Source organism: Eumetopias jubatus, unplaced genomic scaffold (assembly GCF_037043125.1).
Source record: "Eumetopias jubatus isolate StellerSeaLion01/CBP00866 unplaced genomic scaffold, mEumJub1_p1.0 scaffold_5, whole genome shotgun sequence".
NCBI lineage: Eukaryota > Metazoa > Chordata > Mammalia > Carnivora > Otariidae > Eumetopias > Eumetopias jubatus.
In genome coordinates, this window is record NW_028274811.1 from 26,038,941 (window position 1) to 26,059,251 (window position 20,311).

At 48.5% G+C, this 20,311-nt stretch overlaps 1 protein-coding gene and 1 pseudogene across 1 annotated transcript in view; both read left to right on the top strand.

The window, feature by feature from the left end:
• The first annotated feature begins 573 nt into the window (after window positions 1-573).
• The window catches only part of SLC22A4 (solute carrier family 22 member 4), a 37,726-nt gene continuing 17,988 nt past the window's right edge, over window positions 574-20,311 (top strand). Inside the window, exons 1-3 of the mRNA XM_028103424.2 lie at window positions 574-1,130; window positions 10,849-10,952; window positions 12,342-12,496. Of these exons, the coding sequence (XP_027959225.1) occupies window positions 738-1,130; window positions 10,849-10,952; window positions 12,342-12,496 (652 nt within the window). The 5' untranslated portion in view covers window positions 574-737. The remainder of the gene's footprint in view (window positions 1,131-10,848; window positions 10,953-12,341; window positions 12,497-20,311) is intronic.
• LOC114209384 (centromere protein K-like) lies at window positions 19,287-20,004 on the top strand (annotated as a pseudogene).

Sequence of the window (20,311 nt, forward strand, 5' to 3'; positions counted from 1 at the left end):
TTTCCCGAGCGGCGCCGGCTGGTGACTGAGTCCAGCCCTCCTGGGACGGGTGGGGAGTGAGCGCCCTGGCGCCCGGGGCCAGCCGCTCGCGCCCGCGTGCGTGCCAGCGCAGACGTCGCACTCCCGTCACCCCTGCGCCCGCAGAGGCTTCCGCGGAGCACCGACTCCACGGACTCGCACGCCAGCGCTCCGCCCGAGGCCGCCTGAACTCAGACTCCGGATTGGGAGGGCCAGGGAGAAACCCCTGTCCCGGGCGAGGCCTGGGGCGGCGCTCTCCCCTGTGGGACTCAACACCGCGGCTTCGGGCCGGGAGCGCAGCATTTGGAGTCGCGGGCGACGCGGGGTGCGCGGGAGCGGCGCTTTCTCAACCGCAGGCGGGCTACTCCCAGAGCCGGGTAAGGCTCTGCCATGGGGTCGCGGGGGCATGGGGGCGGAGCACGAGGCGGAGCCGGCCGGGAGCCCCACCCTGGCCGCGCGGCCGCCCTCCCCTCCCCGCCCCAGCCGGGATGGGGGTGTGGTCCCGAGTGCCCACTGTGGCTTCCCGCTTTGCGACCCGCTCCCTGGCGCGTTCCAACGCCCGCAGCCTGCTTCCTGGGAAAGCTTACGCGGCCCAGTTTCCCGCAGGCTGCCTGGCCGCCGAGAACGTTCTGACCCCTTCGGGGAACGCCCTCGACCACGCGACTCTGGCCGAGGACCGCTCTCAGGACCGTTGCAGCCGCGGAGCAGCGGTGAGTAGCATGCGGGACTACGACGAGGTGACCAGCTTCCTGGGCGAGTGGGGGCCCTTCCAGCGCCTCATCTTCTTCCTGCTCAGCGCCAGCATCATCCCCAACGGCTTCAATGGAATGTCAGTCGTGTTCCTGGCCGCCACCCCGGAGCACCGCTGCCGGGTGCCGGACACGGCGAACCTAAGCCGCGCGTGGCGCAACCACAGTGTCCCGCTGCGGCTGCAGGACGGCCGCGAGGTGCCTCACAGCTGCCGGCGCTACCGGCTCGCGGCGATCGCCAACTTCTCGGCGCTCGGGCTGGAGCCGGGGCGCGATGTGGACCTGGAGCAGCTGGAGCAGGAGGGCTGCGTGGATGGCTGGGAGTTCAGCCAGGACATCTACCTGTCCACCATCGTGACCGAGGTGGGTGTGTGAATGACCCTCCATCTGCTTCAGGCCCCTTGAGACTCCCTGGCAGTCCCTGGATGAGCGATCCCCGCCCCGCGTCAAACCCAAGTGGCGAGCAATTTGGGTTATGCGTCTAACACGTGCGGGCCACCCAGAAGAGCAGGACTTCTGTGAGGCTTATTCAGGATGAGTTCTGTCTAGTATGGAGGGGATGAAGCAGGGACTGTTGTCACCAACTGTCTTTTCCTTTGCGAGTTTTGCAACAGATGAAATTGTTCCCCAAGAGGCCCGTCCCAGGCTGCTCAGAGGTACAGTCTGAGTCAAGTTCCTGCTACCCGCATGAGGAGGGGTGTGTGGATCTCTGCTGAGCCCAAGTGCAGACACGGGGAAGAGCCTTGCTGTCTGGTGGGCCATGGGCAGGTCTGACCTGTTCCCTGGCCACAGACTTCTGAAGCAGCAGGGGGTCTACTGCTCTGCCATCCACCTTTTGGTGAGGCTTGAGGTCCTGTCTTGAGGCTCCAATTTCTCTGAAAAGGAGCAGAAGGCCTCCTGATGCTGACTGGGTGCAGGGGACCATAGAAGCCATAACCTTGGCCCCAATGTACTAATGAAGAGACCAACTCACACAGACCCATTTGAGCATAGGATCCAGTGGTGGACAGGGGTTCCAGCTTATGCCATCAGCCCCTCAGGATCCTTAGTGGTTTGGTGGCAGATTTTCTAAGTTTCAGGAGTCAGGCTACACACATACTTCGTCCCCTATACTTCTTGCTTTGCATCTGGTAAGGGCCATGAGATGTTAGGTCCATCTGAGGAGGGTATACCTAGACTAGTTTTCTGCTGTAGATCAGGCAGGTAGAATCTCCCAGCTTCTGGCCCTTCCCCCACTCTATGTTCCTCCCAAGAAAAACCTGAGTGTGACCCCTGCTAGTCCTTAATTCTCTTCCCTCAGTGTAATGTGGCAATCATCAGAACCACAAGTGGCCTTGTGCTGGACACTAGGCTGTAGACATCTGAGGTTTGGGGCCTGCTCTCAAAGCTCAGATGCCCATGGGGCACAGTGCCATGTTATAGAGAGGGCTAACATCAGCCCTGGTTACTAGTAGAGTTCTGGAGCCTGAATTCAAATTCTGGCTGGCTCGCTGTGTGACCTGGGACAATATATTACCCTCTCTGTAGGGATAACAGGGTGAGGAAATACTCCAAGAAGAAGTGATAAAATTTGACCTGAGTCTGAAAATATGAGTAGACCTTGTCCAAGCAAAGAACATGGCAGATTCTGTGGATGGAATTCCCATAGATCCAGGTAGCTGATGTTCAGGGAATGGCAGGTGTGGCTAGAAATGCCTACAAAGATCATGTCACAGTGGGCATTGTAGGAATGTTGAGGAATTGACTTCATTCTGAGGACAGTGAGGAAATAAGGAAATAATAAAGGTTATAAGCAAGGGGTAGCATGGCCATATTTGGCAGAGGCTCACTCTAGCTGCTGTGAAAAGCAAGACCAGTGAGGAATCCGCAGGAGTTTCCTTGGCAAGAGCCTGGTGGCCAGCTAGGGGTGGTGACTGTATAGTCTGTAGGACCTGTGAAGAGTGGGCTCAGCCTGTGGACCACCTCTGGATCCCCCCAGCATTAGCACCACACCTTCCTTGGGCACTGAGTTGACTGTGATTCTCTGGCATTGATTGCTTAGCTGGGGCTCCTGGTGTGTGCCCATCCCTTGCCCCATAGCCTGTTCCTGGGGCATCTAATAGTGGGGGTCAGCTCCCTCCAACTCAGTTCCTGGAAGTATCATCAGAACTTGAACTGGAGCTGGCCCCAGTAGGCACAGCACCCCCCGACAACTGGTTTGACCTGTCTCTTTTCCCCTCCTTGCTGGTGTCATTCACCTCCGGGGAAGAGTGGGTAGCTGTTGGCCTCCAAGGCCATAGCTCCCCCTGTTGTGCCCTGCTCATAGCATCCTGGGAGCACCTCTGGGGACTCATATCATCACATGCTCACACTCATGCAAAAGGGTTTGCTTTTTTCAGCAGCCTTTCCCTTCCTTGCTGCTTTTTTGGGTTGTGGAGTAAAGTGTGGGTGCTGGTGTTGGGAGGAAGGAGGAGAGAAGCACAAGGGTGAGTAGGGGGAGGTGGCTCTCCCCAAAGAGATGGTGGCCCAAGGAGAAGTTCTGGAGTCAGCCTGGAGGGCCAGTTCTGACCCCACCCCTAGCCACTTGGTTCACTTCAGCAGGTTACATCACCGCTCAAAGCCTCAGTTTCCTTAACTGTAAGAGGGGATACAAGTGTATGAAAACAGGCTCAACATTACTAATCATTAAGGAAATGTAAATCAAAACCACAATGAGATATCACCTCATATCCATTAGGATGACTGCTATTAAAAAAAAATACAGAAAATAACAAGTGTTGGCAAGGATGTGGAGAAATGGGAATCCCTCTGTGTGCTGTTGGTAGGAATGTAAAAAGGTGTAGCCACTATGAAAAACAGTATGGCAGTTCCTCAAAAAATTAAGAGTAGAATTGCCATTGAATCCAGCAATATCACTTACAGGCATAGATACACAAAAATTGAAAGCAGGGTCTCAAAGAAATATTTGTACACTTATGTTCATAGCAACATCATACACAACAGCCAAAAGGTAAAAGCATCCCAAATGTCCATCAGTGGATTAATGGATAAAGAAAATGTGACATATAGATACAATGGAATATTATTCACCCTTAAAAAGGAAGGAAATTCTGACACATTCTACAATACAGATGAACTTTGAGGACATTATACTAAGTGAAATAAACCAGTCACAGAAAGACCCAAAAAATGTGTGATTTTGCTTGTACAAGATATGAAGAGTAGTCAAACTCATAGAAACAGAAAGAAGTAGTTAGTAGGGGGTGCCTGGGTGGCTCAGTTGGTTAAGCGACTGCCTTCGGCTCAGGTCATGATCCTGGAGTCCCGGGATCGAGTCCCACATCGGGCTCCCTGCTCAGCGGGGAGTCTGCTTCTCCCTCTGACCCTCTTCCCTCTCGTGCTCTCCATCTCTCATTCTCTCTCTCAAATAAATAAATAAAATCTTTAAAAAAAAAAGTAGTTAGTAGGGGCTAGGGCGGGGGGGGAACCCTAATAAGTTTTATATCTGACTTCTCATTGGAAACAATGGAGGCCAGAAGGCAGTGGAATAACATATTCAAAATGCTGAAAGATAAAAAGATGTCAACCAAGAATCTTATTTCTCGCAAAATTATCTTTCAAAAATGAAGTAAAGACATTCCCAGATACAAAAACAAACAAACAAAAAACATGGGGAGAAATTTGGGTAGCCGTGCTGCCTTACAAGAAATACTTAAAGAAGTTCTTCAGGAGTTAAATTTTTTTTAAATGCATGACTTAAGCTCTGAAAACTAGAAAACATCTTTGAAAGAAATTAAAGGAGACCTAAATAAATGGAAACGTGTGTCATGTTCTGTTCATGAAGCAGAAGGCATAATATTGTTAAGATGGGAGCACTCCTCAAATTGATCTGTAGATTCAACACAAAAGGGGTTCAGCATCATTAATCATTAGGGAAATGAAAATTGACACCACAATGAGACACTCCTTAACACATGCTGGGATGGTTAAAATTAAAATGACATACAATAACAACTATGGGTAGGAATATGGAGAATTGATACCCTCACTCAGTACTGCTGGGATTACAAAACTGTGCAGCCACTTTCGAAAACAGGGCATTTCTCAAAATTTAGCAGTTCCACTCCTACGGATATACCAAAGAAGAATGAAAACATACATCCATGCAAAATCTTGTACACAAAAGTTCATAGCATCATTATGCGTAAGAGCTAAAAAGTAGAAACAACCCCATTGTCTAGCAACTGATGACTGGCTAAGTACGATGTGGTCCTACCCATACAATGATATATTATTCAACCATAAAAATCAGGGAAGTAGTGATACATGCTAAAACCAGATGAATGAACCTTGGAAACATTATGCTAAGTGAAAGAAGCCAATCACAAAATACTACATGTTGTATATGTTCCCTTCTGTTAAATGTCCAGAATAGGCAAATCCTTAGAGACGGCAAGTATATTAGTGGTTGCCAGGGGCTAGGGGAAGAGAGTGGGAAGGAACTGCTCATAGGTATGGGGTTTCTTTCAGAGGTGCTGAAAATGTTGTAAAATTGGATAGTGCTGATGGTTGCACAACTCTTTGAATATACTGAAAACTACTGAATTGTCCACATTACAAGAGTGAATTTTAGAGCATGTAAATTGTATTTCAATGAAGCTATTATAAACAAAAAGAATAAAAATGCCAGCTTCCCCCTCCCCACTCATCCCCCTGTCCGCCCTACCACCACGGTGGCCAGTCAGTGTCTGCTTGGTCACAACAAAGTTATGAAAAAGAAATTGGAGTGGATGTGTGTTCTATTATTAACTACTCCCTAGTGTTCCCCTGGAAAGAAAAAAAAGTGTAAGATGACACAATAGAAACTTATTTTTCTTAAATAGGCTTCTGCTAACTTTTCCTTCACAATCACCTCTGAAATTAATATCTATTTATAAAAGGTGTTTACACTTTGTGTCAAAAGCTTTTTCAGTTTTTTTGTCTTTGACCAGGAAGTTCTTATTTCTAAGAATTGCTGTTGCCTGGTCAGGTTTAAGTGTAACCTGCTTCCCTTACTTATTCATGCTGTTTGTTCTAAGTCATGGTTTTGCTATGAGGACAAAGGCATGAACTCCGTGGAAAGGGGACTACCATTTCATGAGGCCTGAAATGTGTTAGACGCTGTGTCAAACACTCCACTTATATTTCCTGTCCTGTGCTCACAACCCCAGGAGGGGCTTTTTTTTTTTTTTTAAGATTTTATTTATTTATTTGACAGAGAGAGAGAGAGCACAAGCAGGGGAAACAGCAGGCAGAGGGAGAGGGAGAAGCAGGCTCCCCATGGATCAGGGAGCCCGAAGTGAGGCTCAATCCCAGGACCCCAGGATCATGACCTGAGCCACCATGCCACCCAGGCGCCCCACCCAGGAGGGGGTCTTATTGTCCCATCTTTGAAGATGAAAAAGGAGGCCGATTCAGGTGGATGAGTGCCTAAAGTCACACAGCCAGAAAGTGGCAGAGCCCAAAAGAACCTCTGTTCTTTATTCAACAATAGGCTGCCTTCTGGAGGTCTCAGTTCTAAGGAGATCACAGGGATGATCTTATCGTTATGGTCCTTCGATGGCTTTGGTAAAGACTAAAACTGCTAGACTGGCTACTTGGAGAGTTCAAGGTCGTGGGTGATTTTCAAAGGACAGTATGTGATACCTCGCATTTCCCAAACTCATTTTCCATTACACCTAATCGTTCAGCATTCAGCACTCATGCATCAACAATTTGTGAAGAATCCACCACGCACCTAGCCTTGTGCAAGCATTAGTTATCTAAAATGAGTTCAGGTTTTAGAATTCTGTCCATGTGGAAGACGATGAGGAGGGGGTGCCTCTTTTCCTCTCTAGCCAGAGAGCAAGGGCACAGTGGCCTAGAACAGAGCCCGCTCCGCCCAGGACAGCTGGGCTCATGCATGCACATATGCACACCTGATCTGTCCTGTAAAGTATGCTTGACCTTGAGCTTTGTAGAGATAGCAACCATGTCTGTTTTGTGCCCCACACAGAGTCTGGCCCAGAGCAGGTGCTCAATGATGGTTGAATAAATAAGCATTCCTTTTACCAATCCACTAGAACTTGGGCTGGTTGCTTCACTTCCTCATTTGTGAAATAGGGATAGAGTACCCATTTCACGTGGCAACCTTGAGATCCCATGAGATAATACAAGGCACACAGTAAGCACCCAACATTCTATAGTTATCATTTCTGTTATTACTGCTAAGTGGCATGAGATGCATTCTCTTCTGTGCTGAGGGTGACCTCCCGTCTTCTATTACCTTGTGACCTGGATTTTTGTTTCTTAAAGCGAAGCCGAAGGCCAGGTGGCCCTTGTGCAATTTTTGTTGCACAAAGAGCTCCCTCTGCTGTGTTATGGAATGTTGGTCTAAGACCCTGAGGATAAGACAGACACAGTAACCCTGGGAAGGCATATCCAGTGCTCCCACTCTGCACAGCTTGGGGCCAATTAGTTCCCACAATCCACTCTCCCAGTGTGGGGGGGGGGCGGGGGGATGAGGTTTTAGAAATGTTAGCACTTGATCTGAAAGCACAGCTGCAGAGCAATACCAGCCAGCTCATCACCAGACTGTCCACCACAAGCCTCTGAGCAAGCCACATGCACGGATGTTTTGCGTACATGTGTGTACACGTATATGCAGAGACCCAAGGGACACTTCTGTCTTATAAAAAAGACTGTCTTCTACTGGGTCTACAATGTCATTGTGAGCCACAGGGAGTTCTCTGGGCTCTGGCTAGTGGGGCCCCAAGACACACCCCTCAAATCCCAAGGGGCAGGTCACAGGTAGGGCCTGGCCTTTACTAGAATAACCCCATGGAGGAAAGGGCCCTTCTTCAGGCTGGCAGCTGATTTATCAGACTCCAGTCCCATGAATTACGGCTGGAATTTTGTCTGCCAATCCTGTGTCCTATCCCTAGGCCCTTTGCAGCTTTCCAACAAGATTCTTTGGGCACAGTAATTCCTCAAGAGAGGGCCCAACCTTGGAACCAACCATGGGTAGCCATGCCGTCAGCTGCCTTCCCTTGTTGGGTATGAGCAGGATTTCCAAAACCGGACAGCACCCTACATGGGCCTAGGATAGGTGACTTCACATGGCTATCTCCTGTGCCACATGATGCTGATAGGGGCCTTCTGGGGCCCACTTCAGGGAGGAAGAGGGACATAGAGCTATGGCTGCATAGGCTCCAGCAGGGGAGCGATGGGGAGCTGGCCCACACCTCATCCTTCCCAGCATCCCGCTCCAGAACTTGCCCTGCTCCGTTCTCCAAAGACACCATGCTCGATCCACTACCGGGCCATCTCTATGGGAATGCAAACTGTGCAGCCACACAGGCCCTCACACTTGGTTGTAATGCTCTGCTATTGATGTCCTGAAATTCTTCATAATTTTTGAACGAGGGGTCTTGCATTTTCACATCGCACTGGGCCTGCAAATTAAGTAGCCAGTCTTGCTCACTACCCTTGCCATGTAATCCCTGCCTCCACATCTGACAGTCTTCCTCTTTCCTTTCTGTCTTTAAGTCTTATTTATCCTACTCTAAGGCAAAATCCTGACAGAAGAAAATACTCAAAAAAAACACAAAGGAAAACACATTCTCTTTGAAAGAACTTTTCTGCTTGACTGCAGATGGAATGGTGATAGTGGATTTTAGACACATGGATACCCCTCCCACGTGTGAGATTTTCTCAGCTCTGTCCAGTGCTAAAGGCTGTGGAAAAGGTTTTTCACCCCTAGTCCTAGCATCTTCCTTGTAGCGGATGGTATTTAATAAGCTCATTTGTCTGACTTTTAGAGTTCTTGCCCAAAGCATTATATGGGTAAAGATTGAGTTCTGACGCCTGAGTTGGTACCTAGCAAGCCTATGTACTTGCTATGACTTCAAACAATCACTAGTCTCAGAGCCTCAGTTTACTCTTTTTTTTTTTTAAGATTTATTTATTTATTTGAGAGAGAGAGAACATGAGTGCGGGGGGTAGGGGCAGAGGGAGAGGGAGAGAAAATCCCAAGCAGGCTCCATGCGCAGCACAGAGCCTGATGCAGGGCTCCAGTCCCACAACCCTGAGATCATGACCTGAGCCAAAACGAAGAGTCCAGTGCTCAATCAACTGAGCTGCCCGAGTGCCTGAGCCTCAGTTTACTCATACAAAACAGGCAAAACAACATGTTATGAGGCTTTGGAGTCTCAGTTGCTAACCTCTGTGTGCTGGTGCAGATTCCAAGCTCTTTTCTGACACTTTGGCCAGTGATTTTTGGAAGTGGGTGTGGCCATTAGTTCAGGCGCATGTCCTGTCTATGCCTTCTGACCCATGTGCGGCAGGGCACATGAATCCGGGCATACAGTTTTGGAGGGTTTGTGCCCTTTCTCCCGAAGCCCATTCAGGAACCCCAGTTGAAGCAACTGTACTCCGGGCATGGTCTCAGATGCATCCTGATTGTGTCTGAGGAGCAGAGAGCAGAGTTCCTGGCCGGCTTTGTTTTTCCTCTGCAGAGCTGTGCTTCAGCATTCTGCCTGTAGCCAGCGTGGTGGGTGTCAGGAGAGGCAGCCTCATGAATCTTGTTATTGTCTTTCAGACAGGGGTTTTCTCAAGGACATTATCCTCAACATCATGGCGTGACCCCTTTGTGGAAGGAACTATGCAGGAGAGATTTCTCTCAGGTCCGAGTACTTAGAAAAACTAGCTTCTGCAGAACAGTTTAACACTTTGCATAAAACAGGGATGGTGCGCGCTGAGCTGCTGGAATCCTGGGAGCCTGGCAAGCAGGCAGGCCCCTAGGCAGGACGACTGGTTGTCAGTTTTACCCTTGGCTCACTTATTTTGCGATCCCTCCTCCCCAATGCTGTTTGCCCTCATTCCTTAGCGTTTTGTTTTATACTTTTCTCTGGTCTGTGTCCTTACAAACAGCTCTCTCTGCGAGAGTGAGGTGTGATATGAACATGCGGATTCATTTTTAAATCTATTTCAGGGAAGTTGTGAGGATTAAGGACTGAATTGCTTCATGAATGTCATAGAAGCAGCACCGCACCACTGCTCAGTGCAGGTGGGACTGGGCAGAAGGCAGGGGCTTTTTCCTCTAGACTGGATCATCTCGCTACACACAGCAATCTCCTGATCCGCAGCCCCCAGAATATTTATTGGTACCTGTATATATATTATATATATACATATATAATATATGTATAATATATACCTGCATATATTATATATATATATATATAATGAAAGCTCACTGAACACACTTTGAAATTTTTGCAACCTCCCTTGAGATTTTGCTGACTCTACTTAATTGAAGAGCTGAGAACTGAAGTTTTTGCTGAAGCCCTCATTTTATGGATCCACCAGCAGGGACTTGTTAGGGCCACCACAACCCACAGGCCTTGGGCAACAGGAGGAACCACCCTTCTGGGAAGGCTGGGTGGGAAGGAGTGTGGAGGCAGATAAAGAGTGCTAGAAAGGTCTAGATAGCCCACCCCCGCCACACAGTGGGCCCTGAATTCAGGTCCTAGGCTTGGCCTACGGTATGAATAGAGCAGGGAGAAGAGTTTTTTTCTGGAGACGTCTGCTCAGAAGATACCATCACAGACCACTTGCACTTTTCACCAAGGCAGAGGAAACTTCTATGCCTGGACCAAGTGACTAGGCCTCCTGCCCTGCCCCTGGGGAATTTCAAACACCTTCCCTCCATGCTCGGATGCCTTCTGAAGCAGAAATACTACCTTGGCTCATACTGCTTCACAGCTAAGGGGTCACCAGTCACAGCCATGGCCCCAGCTAGCTTCTCAATATGTGATGCAAGCAGAGAGCTGAGGTATCACTCTCCCTTTCCCTCAGAAGAGGAGGGTGGGTCTCAGGGAGGACAGTGACTTGCCCCAGTAAGTGGCAGAGTGAGGAGCCAACGCCAGGGCTGTGAGGTCTATGCTCTTAGCATCAAGTCAACAGCCTGTCACAGGGAGGAGAGAGCCTGTTCCAGCTGCCATGCGAATACTCCCTCAGCGCTGGCCTGGGGCTGGGTCTCCAGGAGGGCCGGGCTCACACTTCATGTTGTCTTCTCTGGCAGTGGAGTCTAGTGTGTGAGGATGATTGGAAGACGCCCCTCACCTCCTCCCTGTTCTTTGTGGGCGTGCTCCTTGGCTCCTTCGTGTCTGGGCAGCTGTCTGACAGGTAAGGAGGCTGGGAGGGAGAAGAAGTGCAACAGGGACCCTTGTCAATTCACTGCCTATCTTGGGGTTGGACTGAATTGAAGGTATATCTACCCAGAGAAAGAGAGACCCCTCATACCAACAAGTCAATGAAACGAGGAGCCATGATGGCTCATGGTTTCTGTTCCCTCAACCCTTTGCTGGAACCCTCTTTTGTTCAGTTCTCCCAGCCTTGCACTGTCAGGGCTTAGGCAGAGGGTTGGGGGGGAGGCTATGGCCCCACTGGAAACTGGTCCTTATAGCACCAAACCTCTCAAAAGAACATCGCCACTGCCTCCCCATCCTACCCCCTAACTCTTAGATGATGGGGGAATCTGTCCACAAACAGCCATCAGACAGAGTAAGGGCCAGACAGCAAGCACCCACATCGCTGCTGGGGGTTGGGCCCCTGGCCGGACACCAGGGCCACAGAGCTGACCCATGTTGGTTGTGGGCCTCCTAGAATGCAGAGTCTCTAGAAGAGACAGCACCACAACTCCAGGAGAAGCGCCCTTCTGGCCCCCGAATGTTCTAAGGGGACCAGAGCAGAAAGGTGGAAGTGCTAAATAGCAGTGTTAGGAAGCCTTCCCAGAGGAGTGCCTGTCCCTCCTTCCGTTACAAAGTCCCAAGGGACCGCAAGCCCAACAGCCTGAGACTTGATTTTGGAAAATGGGGTAGGAGACTGTTTTGCTCACCCCTGTGCTCCATTCTACCCACTGGTCACTATCAGAAAGTGAAATGAAGTCTTAGGCCAACTGCCATGTCATGGGTACTACATAGAGCTACACTTCCTATAGAGGACTTGCTTGCAATTTTGGTTGCATGTTAGACTCACCTGGGAAAACTGTTTAAATCTACCCAAACTGCATCCCAGAAAATGAGAACCTCAGGAGGTGGGGTGCTGGCCCCAGCATTTTTTGGCACCAGGGGATTTCAAGCGCAGCTAAGGTTGAATACCACTGCCACAGAGGGGATCTTTGTTCTGGACTGACAGAATTCCCATACTGCTGATATTAGATGTCTCTGCAATCTGTACTTACCCATTTTCCAGAAATGTGGTGGCAGCTTCTACCTGTGGCTTGTTCCTAGGAGCAGGTTTCTATAGGGACCTTGCATGAGCTGCTTTGAGCTTTCGAGATATGGGTCCTCTACAGAAATTTTAGAATCTCAAAAAGCACCCCCTGGGCCGATGGACATCTGAGACATCACCAAGGAAGAGCTCAGGAGGATGAGACAGGGAGAAAAATCTGTCACAGCTCTGAAAACAGAATAAAACAAAGTCTACAGTGATGCATGACTCGGGGCTTGCCACATGCCCTGAGTTACAGCTGCTGTGGCCTGCATGTACCGTGTGTTGTGCTATGTTCTACAGGTTTGGCAGGAAGAGCATCCTCTTCGCAACCATGGCTGTGCAGACTGGCTTCAGCTTCCTGCAGATTTTCTCCATCAACTGGGAGATGTTTACCGTATTATTTGTCATCGTTGGCATGGGCCAGATCTCCAACTATGTGGTGGCCTTCATCCTAGGTAGGAATGGTCTCTGACCCTCAGAGCTTCTCCTTCCAACCCTCTGAGAGGCCCAGAAAGAGGGGGCCTCTGAAGAGGGCCTAGGGAGTGCTCTTCACACGGAAGGAAGCACCACAACCCCAGGCTGTGCTTCTAAAACAGGGTCAGCCTTGGATATACCTGTGTCGGGGAGGGGCTGTGACCTCCGGTTCTTTGATCTGGTCACGGGCAAGGCAGTTGCTCACAGGGAGCCCATTCTGTGCTGGGCTCGGAAGTGTGGTGAAGAGAAGCTGGAGCTAATCAGAACCACCCACACAATAACTGAGACACATTTCAGGAGCCCAGGGCTTAGGAAAGGCACAAAGTTGGGGTGTCGGGGGAGGAACCACCTAGATAGCTCTTTGATCTGAGTTGTGAAAGGCTGGGACTTCGGCCCGGACCTGGGCAAGTGTTCCTGGCAGCCGTGCATGGCCCATGGAAGGATTCAGGGCAGCTCGTGTGGCCAGTACACAGGTGGAGGAGGCAGGTGCTGATAGGAGTTCAGTGCCAGGTCCACCATCACCGGGCAGGGCCGGCCTCACCCTGAGTCACAGTGCACCCCAGAGCCTATCAGCTGCATGCAGGACAACGTGCTCTGTTGGTAGGAGTCCTGTCTCCTAGCTGTGACCTTGCTTCTGGAGGATCAGGCAGCATGAAGGGGACGCACAAGTTAAAGGTCATGAGGAGGCCCCCAGGCCCCTCACCAGCGCTTCCTGGGAGGAAATGAGGTGAGCTCCAAGCAGGGGTCACCCACGGGAGCAAGCGTCCCCAGCATGCTCTCTGTCCGTCCCCAGCTGGGGGGATGGGGGAAATGAGGGCCACCTCTGAGACTGCAGACACCAGTTCCCATAATCTCTTGTGTGATGGTATATCCCTGTTGGCTCAGTGCTGGCCTAGTTTGTCCCTATTGTCACAGTGTAATTATTAATAGTGTCCTTTTATTGTCAGTCTAACAATTCTTCCTGTCTCGGAAGTCTAAATCCGTTAAGATGGATTCTGATTGCTTTTAGAATTTGGAATGACTCACTAGCTTTGGAGATGCTGTGTTCTCTTAGCTGAGGAGGTCTGCACTCTCTGTGAGGTTGCCAACATGAGATTGCTCACATTCCACTCCTTTAATCATTTGTGAAGAGCTCCTTGCCAGAGCCAAGGTGTCTGCAGGGGGTGGGGGGAGGGGAGAGCATGCTGAAGCCACAGGGGTGCGGCAGTTAGCACCCTCTTTAGCCGGCCCCAACAGGAAGGTGGCCTCTCTCCTCCCTGCGGGGAAGGAGGGGAGCCAGATGTTCTTAAAGAAGGTCCTTTGTGTAGACGACACAGAGCTTCAGGCCAGTCGTGCGAGAAACTAGGGATTAGAGGAATTTAGGATGGTAACTGCAAACTCCTCATGCCTGATGGCCCCAAGGACACAGGGCTCTTGAGTAGAGCCTATTTGTTCTCATGGGCAAAATCTCCCAGAATCCATCTTCCTAGTGGTAATCCTCTCTAAACCCCAAAAGTCTAATCTGTGGCTCTGCTTGGGACGGACACATACCAACATACAGACACATAGAGACTGAACTGTTTTGAGGAGGCCTGTTCAGGATTCTGCCTGAGGCTGGCAGACCCCTTTAAGGAGGACCTAAAGGACCACTGAAATGGAAGGGCAGAAAATCAGAGAAACCCCATCATTAGGATTGGAAGCCAGAAGAGGTTTGTGCCAGGCATGGCATCCCCCAGGTTCTACGGAATGGCAAGGATTGAACCTTTCCTTTCCAGGGGCACAGGATACTTCTGGGGCCTTGGAACCTCCCGTCTGGGAGGGCCCAACCCAGGCCTCCTGCAGGGAGGTCCTGCGCCGCTGGTGCTGACACTACAACCTGCCCCCCCTGCTCCTCATGCCAAGAAGAATGATAGGGCCAAGGGGAAAGTAAGATCTTGTAAGATCCGTCAGAGCCCAGATTTACAAGCCAGCCGTCAGTGAGCTGGATGCTGGGTGCAACCGGCTCCCCAACGGCCTGGGTCCCGGAGCCTCCCTGGCTGTCGTTTTACTCCACTGTGCTCTAGGAAACTGCTGACTTGTGAGACTCTTTGTGTTGGGTTCTCAGGTTTGGGCATTTAAAAATGTCACTGAAAACCTATCCGTCCCCCCCCCCCCCCCCCGCCCCCCGCTTTGGACTCTGGAGTCAGGGCCTGGGGCGGGACCATAACGTGCGAGCGCTGGGCGGGGCGGGGTGGCGGCCGCAACCTGGGAGCGCTGGGCAGCGCCCGGCTTTTCCGCAGCGCCGCAGCGCTCTCTGGCGTCCCAGGGCCAAAATAGTGAATTCTGGGTTCTGAGTAAAATAAACGAAAGCTTGGGGTCTAGGCCTCTTTTGCCCTCTGGCTCTAGGGAAGGGTTGGCAAGACTCTGTGATAATAATCTCATTTTAAGGGACTTCCCATTAATTCGGGAAGCTGAATTACTCCCATTCTCAAAACGACGCAGAAACGGATCCTTTCCTTGTTCTACTTTTTAAAAATTGTAAAGCTTGCCAGAGGCATAGGAGACAGGAAAAGGGAGGGAAGCAACAGTGCTAGCCAAAGGAACATAAAGTGGATTCACCTGGTAGTGAGGACCCTGCCAAAAAGATGCTGGTTTAGGAGGAAATGACCACTCAGGACCAATGACACTGACCCTGCCTGTACTCCAGCTCCTCCTCACCGTCTCCTACTGTTTCCCAGGAATAGTGCCTCCAAGCTGTCCACCGCCTTCTGGGTAAGATGCCAGGGACCTTTATCCCTTGTAACTACCTACTCAAATTTATTTTGCACAGTTAACTGCCTTCCTGTCTTGACCCATCCACTAATTCAGTATTTTCCTAGTACTACTAACATCAACCTCCTGTACAGTATTTGTGCCAACATGCTGACCTGTTTAAAACTCTGCTTCCTCTGGTGTCTAGATGTGTGCTTCCCTTCTAGAAGTATGTAACTGATGGCATCCTCCTTTATAATTCTGGCTACCAAAAGAAGACTCAGGCAAAATTGAAATTTAACTCTGTCAATCATGCATTCTTTATCTGCCACATATTTTTAAAGTGTTTTTAAATTGAGATACAATTTGCATACCATACTATACACTCTTTTAAAATGTGTAGTTTAGTGGTTATTAGTATATTCACAAAGTTGTACAACCATCAACTCTTTCTAACTGCAGAACATTTCCATCACCTCCCCGAAAACCCGGTACCCGTTAGCAGTGCCTCTCGGTTCTCCTCTTTTCCTAACCCCTGGCAACCACTATGGTTTTATCTATTCTGGACATTTCGGATAAGTGGAAACATGCAAGCTGTGGCCTTTGTGACTGACTTCCTTCGCTTGATGTTTTCAAGGTTGGTCCATGCTATAGTGTGAATCACTACTCCACTGAATGGATTTACTACATCTTCCTCATCCATACATCAGTTGATGGACATCTGGGTTGTGCCCACTTTTTGGCTATCAAAAATAATGCTACTATCAGCATTCGAGGACAGGTGTTTTGTGGATATGTGTTTTCAGGTCTCTTGGATATGTACCTAGGAGTGGAGTTGCTGGGTCATATGGTAATTTTATATTTAACCATTTAAGGAACTGCCAAACTGTTTTTCAAGGGGATAAGTTGCATATTTTTTGTTCTTTCCTCCAAAGCAGGACTTTTGCCTTTCTTTGTACTTTACTTTAATGTTACCGTTATCTTATTGTGTTCAAATTATAAGGTACCTCAGACTTCAAGGGATGAGATGGAATATAAATACATTAAGAGGATGCAGACATTTACTGGCACCCCTTGTTTGCACTGTAGTGTGTGAAGAAAGACATTTTGGGATATATGTAGAGATAGCAAGGGTTGCTTTTAACTAAAATGATCTCTTTAGGTTCATGAGAGGAGAGAGGAAGGCCTGAGTAGGGGAATATCTGTTAATTTGGAGAGTTCTGAGTATTTCCAGGGAGCCAAGAGAGGTTCTACTGTCTTCCATTGGGTCTTTTGGTCAAAAGACTTTGACCTGTCAAAGTCTTGCACTGTACTTTCTTCATTCCTCTGATATTCAGCACATTTCAACTGTTTGACCGGGATAAGAGAATTAGCTCTTCCTGAGCACCTACCAATGCCAGATACTCTACTAGGCTCTTTCCATATGGTATCTCAGTCCTCATCATAAAGACTGCCATGAAGTAGGACTTATCAAAGTCACTTTAGTAGCAAATGAGTGTTGAGGAGCCCAGGCTCTCTGCAGACGCCTTTTTGCCCATGGCCTCTCTACTCAAAACCCGGGGGGCCCTGGATCCTATCCCATAGCCTGGCAACTGTACCATCTTCTTATTTCTTGAGCTGGGGTCTGCTAGGGTCTGCTGCAGGCTTCTGTTGGTCATTCATGGAGGAGCAGATCCTGCCTTCAATGTGGAGTGGATTCAGTGGTTCCTGGGATGATGACCAGAGAAGGGCCTTGATCATTGTGGAAGTGAGCCTAGCCCTCTCTGCGTCACTCCCTCTTGGAGACAGTACTTTGACTGGGGTGGTAGTGACAGGCAATGAGCAAACACTGTTGATCAGGACATGCCGTCCTGCTTAGATGACAGAGTTCACTCCCAAGAGACACTCTGCGGCCCAACCAGACCAAGACCAACTAGGAGCAAAACCCTAGAGGATAAACTAGCCCAGGACAGGCATCCCCAGTCAGCAGAGCCAGAAGTCACTGCTGTCATCTGTTCGGCAGCTGCAGGCCATGGAAGGTTTGCAGGAATCAGGACCCCTCTCCTAGTGTTCCTCAGAGACGGCTGGTCGGCTATCAGTTGGTTCAAGTACCAGCCCAGGAAGGGAACAAGCAAATCCTCACTTCTTGAAAGGAGGGCATGTCCTGACCCATCTCCCATCAGCGTCTCCCTTCGGAATCTCAGTTGAAGGACTTCTTATAAGGCCCAGGTTTTGCCTCCAGGTGATTTTTTTTCTGATGGTATCCATAGTTCAAACAGATCAGGCTTAAATCCTTGCTGCCCCACCTACTACCTATGTGTAAATTGAGGCAATTTGCTTCAACTCTTTAAGTCTCAGCTGATTATGCGTAAAACAGAAGTAATATTCGTTCTTTTTTTTTTTAAGATTTATTTATTTATTTTAGAGGGAGAGAGAGCAAGGGGGAGGAGCAGAGGGAGAGAGAGAAACTCAAGCAGACTCCCTAGTGAGCACAGAGCCCAACATGGGGCTCCATCTCACGACACTGAGATCACGACCTGAGCCGAAAACCAAGAGTAAGACGCTTAGCCGACTGTGCCACCCAGGTGCCCCAGAAGTAATATTAGTTCTTGCATAATTACTGTGAAGCTTCAAAGAGATCATGTATGTAAATACTTAGCTTAGGACCTGGCTCGAAGTGCCCGCTCAGAAACGGATGTTAGCTGGGAAGATGATAATGATGTGTCAGGAGGGGTGGCTGTCTAAAAGTCAGAGGGCAGGAAGTCGTGCTAACAAGGAACTCTTCAGGGTCGTGCCATCCATGTTGCTGCTCCCTGGAAAGGCAGAGGGATAGATTTAAAACTCTCTGTCCCCCATGGGTACTGTGCAAAGTCAGAACAACTCTGTTCTGGCCTGAGACCCAAGCTTAGAGACAGAGGTTATCCAGAAATCCAGTGGTGTCTCTTCTCTCTCTTCTCTTATCAGGGTCATGGAAGCATGGGGGAGCCCCCTTGGCCTCACGACTCTACAAGATTCTCACTTAGTCCTGTACACTTGCTCTTTTCCGCAACCAAATCCTCTGCTGCTTCACTTCTGAAACTCGGCTTAGGAACAAAAGGGCCCCTATTCATTCCCACCCACATCATGATAATGACCGCCAAAGTGTTTAGAAACGTGGCATGGTGAGTCTGCCTGTGGAGTGGTAGGAGGGTCATTACTGAGGTAAGAAAAGATTTGGAACTAACACTCGTGATCCTCAAAGAAGTCAGGCCCTGTCTTTGGAAATTAGTGGAGAGGCTGAAAAGTGCCCTAGGTGGTTAGGCCTATTGCCCCTAGTCTGAAATGAGAGAAGCACACATCATTATTGGCTATTTCTATCAGTCTGGTTTTTAGAAATGGCTGTTCAAGAGAAAACCCCTGAGGCACACCTCTCAGTTATGTTGAGCAAGGAAGAAATGGGCTGGGGATAAAGAACAAGTAGGAGGTGAGAATGGGAAACTAGCCAAATATAACTGACCCATGAACAATGGGGGCTTGGGGCACTGACCACCCTTCACCCACACAGTTGTAATCCACATACAACTTTTGACTCCCCCAGAACTTAACTACTAATATGACCTACTGTTGATCAGAAGCCTTACTGATAATGATGTGGGAAACAAAGGCAGAAAAAAAATTATTAAATTTCCTTACTACCTACAGCCCATTGACAAGTCCTTGAAACAGGCAGAGTGACATTACTCTAGGGACTCAACTGCCTCGATGTTAGTACTTTGCTAAGGGCAAAAGACAATCCTAGCCCGAGTCCCCCCTCCCCCCTGCCCCAGGATCCTGTAAGTCTACTTTAACATTTAAAAATTCCTTTAGAAATTTCCTTTATTGGGCCAGCCGAGAAGACCTGAAGTCCATGGCACTGTGGTGATAAGGAAACTGAGGCACAGACAGTTTAAGTGGCTTGCCCAAGGTCACACAGCTTTTTTTCTTATAAGGCTAATTATTACAAGGCGCATGTCAGTGAATCAGCAAGATCTAGATCCAGACAGTACTACAGTTATGGAAGATGTTACAAATGCTGAAGAAGAACTTATTAAAGAGTGTGAAGAAATGTGGAAAGATATGGAAGAATTTCAGAAAAATCACTCGTTGGAACTGAGACACTCACTGATTCAAATGCTCAGCTGTCATTATTAATTATGCAAGCGAAATGTTTGACTGCTGAACTCAATCAATGGCAGAAAGAAAATCCTGGAATAATTCCACTGAATGAAGAAGTTCTTGTAACGTTAGGAAAGGAAGAGTTCCAAAAACTGAGACATGATCTTGAATTGGTACTCTCTACTATGCAAAGAATGAAAAGCTAAAGGAAGACTTGGAAAGGGAGCAACAGTGGTTAGATGAACAACAACAGATACTGGAATCTCTTAATGTACTACACAATGAATTGAAACGTCAGGTTGTGACATTTTCTGAATCAGGAATCTTTGATGAGCTGAAAACTAAAATGCATGATATAAAAGAATATAAAGAGAAACTCTTGATTACCTTGGGTGAGTTTCTGGAAGATCATTTTCCTCTGCCTGATGGAAATGTGAAAAAGAAAAAGAAAAAGAAAAACATTCAAGAATCAACTGCACAGCTGATAACACTGCATGAAATGTTAGAGATTCTTTTAAATAGATTATTTGATGTTCCACATGATCCATATGTCAAAATTAGTGATTCTTTTTGGCCACCTTATATTGAGCTGCTCCTTCATGATGGAATTGCCTTGAGACATCCAGAAGATCCGACGGGAGTAAGATTAGAAGCCTTCCATCAGTAAAAGGATGGTCTCTTTTTTTCACACAGTACTTAATGAATCTTGTCATTCAAGGATAATAGAAACACTGAGGATTTACTTGGATAAAGAACGTTATTTGCAAATCAAAGTACATAGTCCCTCTTCCTTTTATCCATAAAATGACCTGTACCATCTACTATTCATTTATAAATGGTTCTTTCAATTCATTCAGTGCTTTGGTGTGTTCAGCTGGATGGAAAAGAATGCAAGTAAAAATATTCTAGACTTAATCATTATAAAAGTTTTGATATACCTTCTGCAGTATTCTTTGGAAAATTCTTTGTTAATT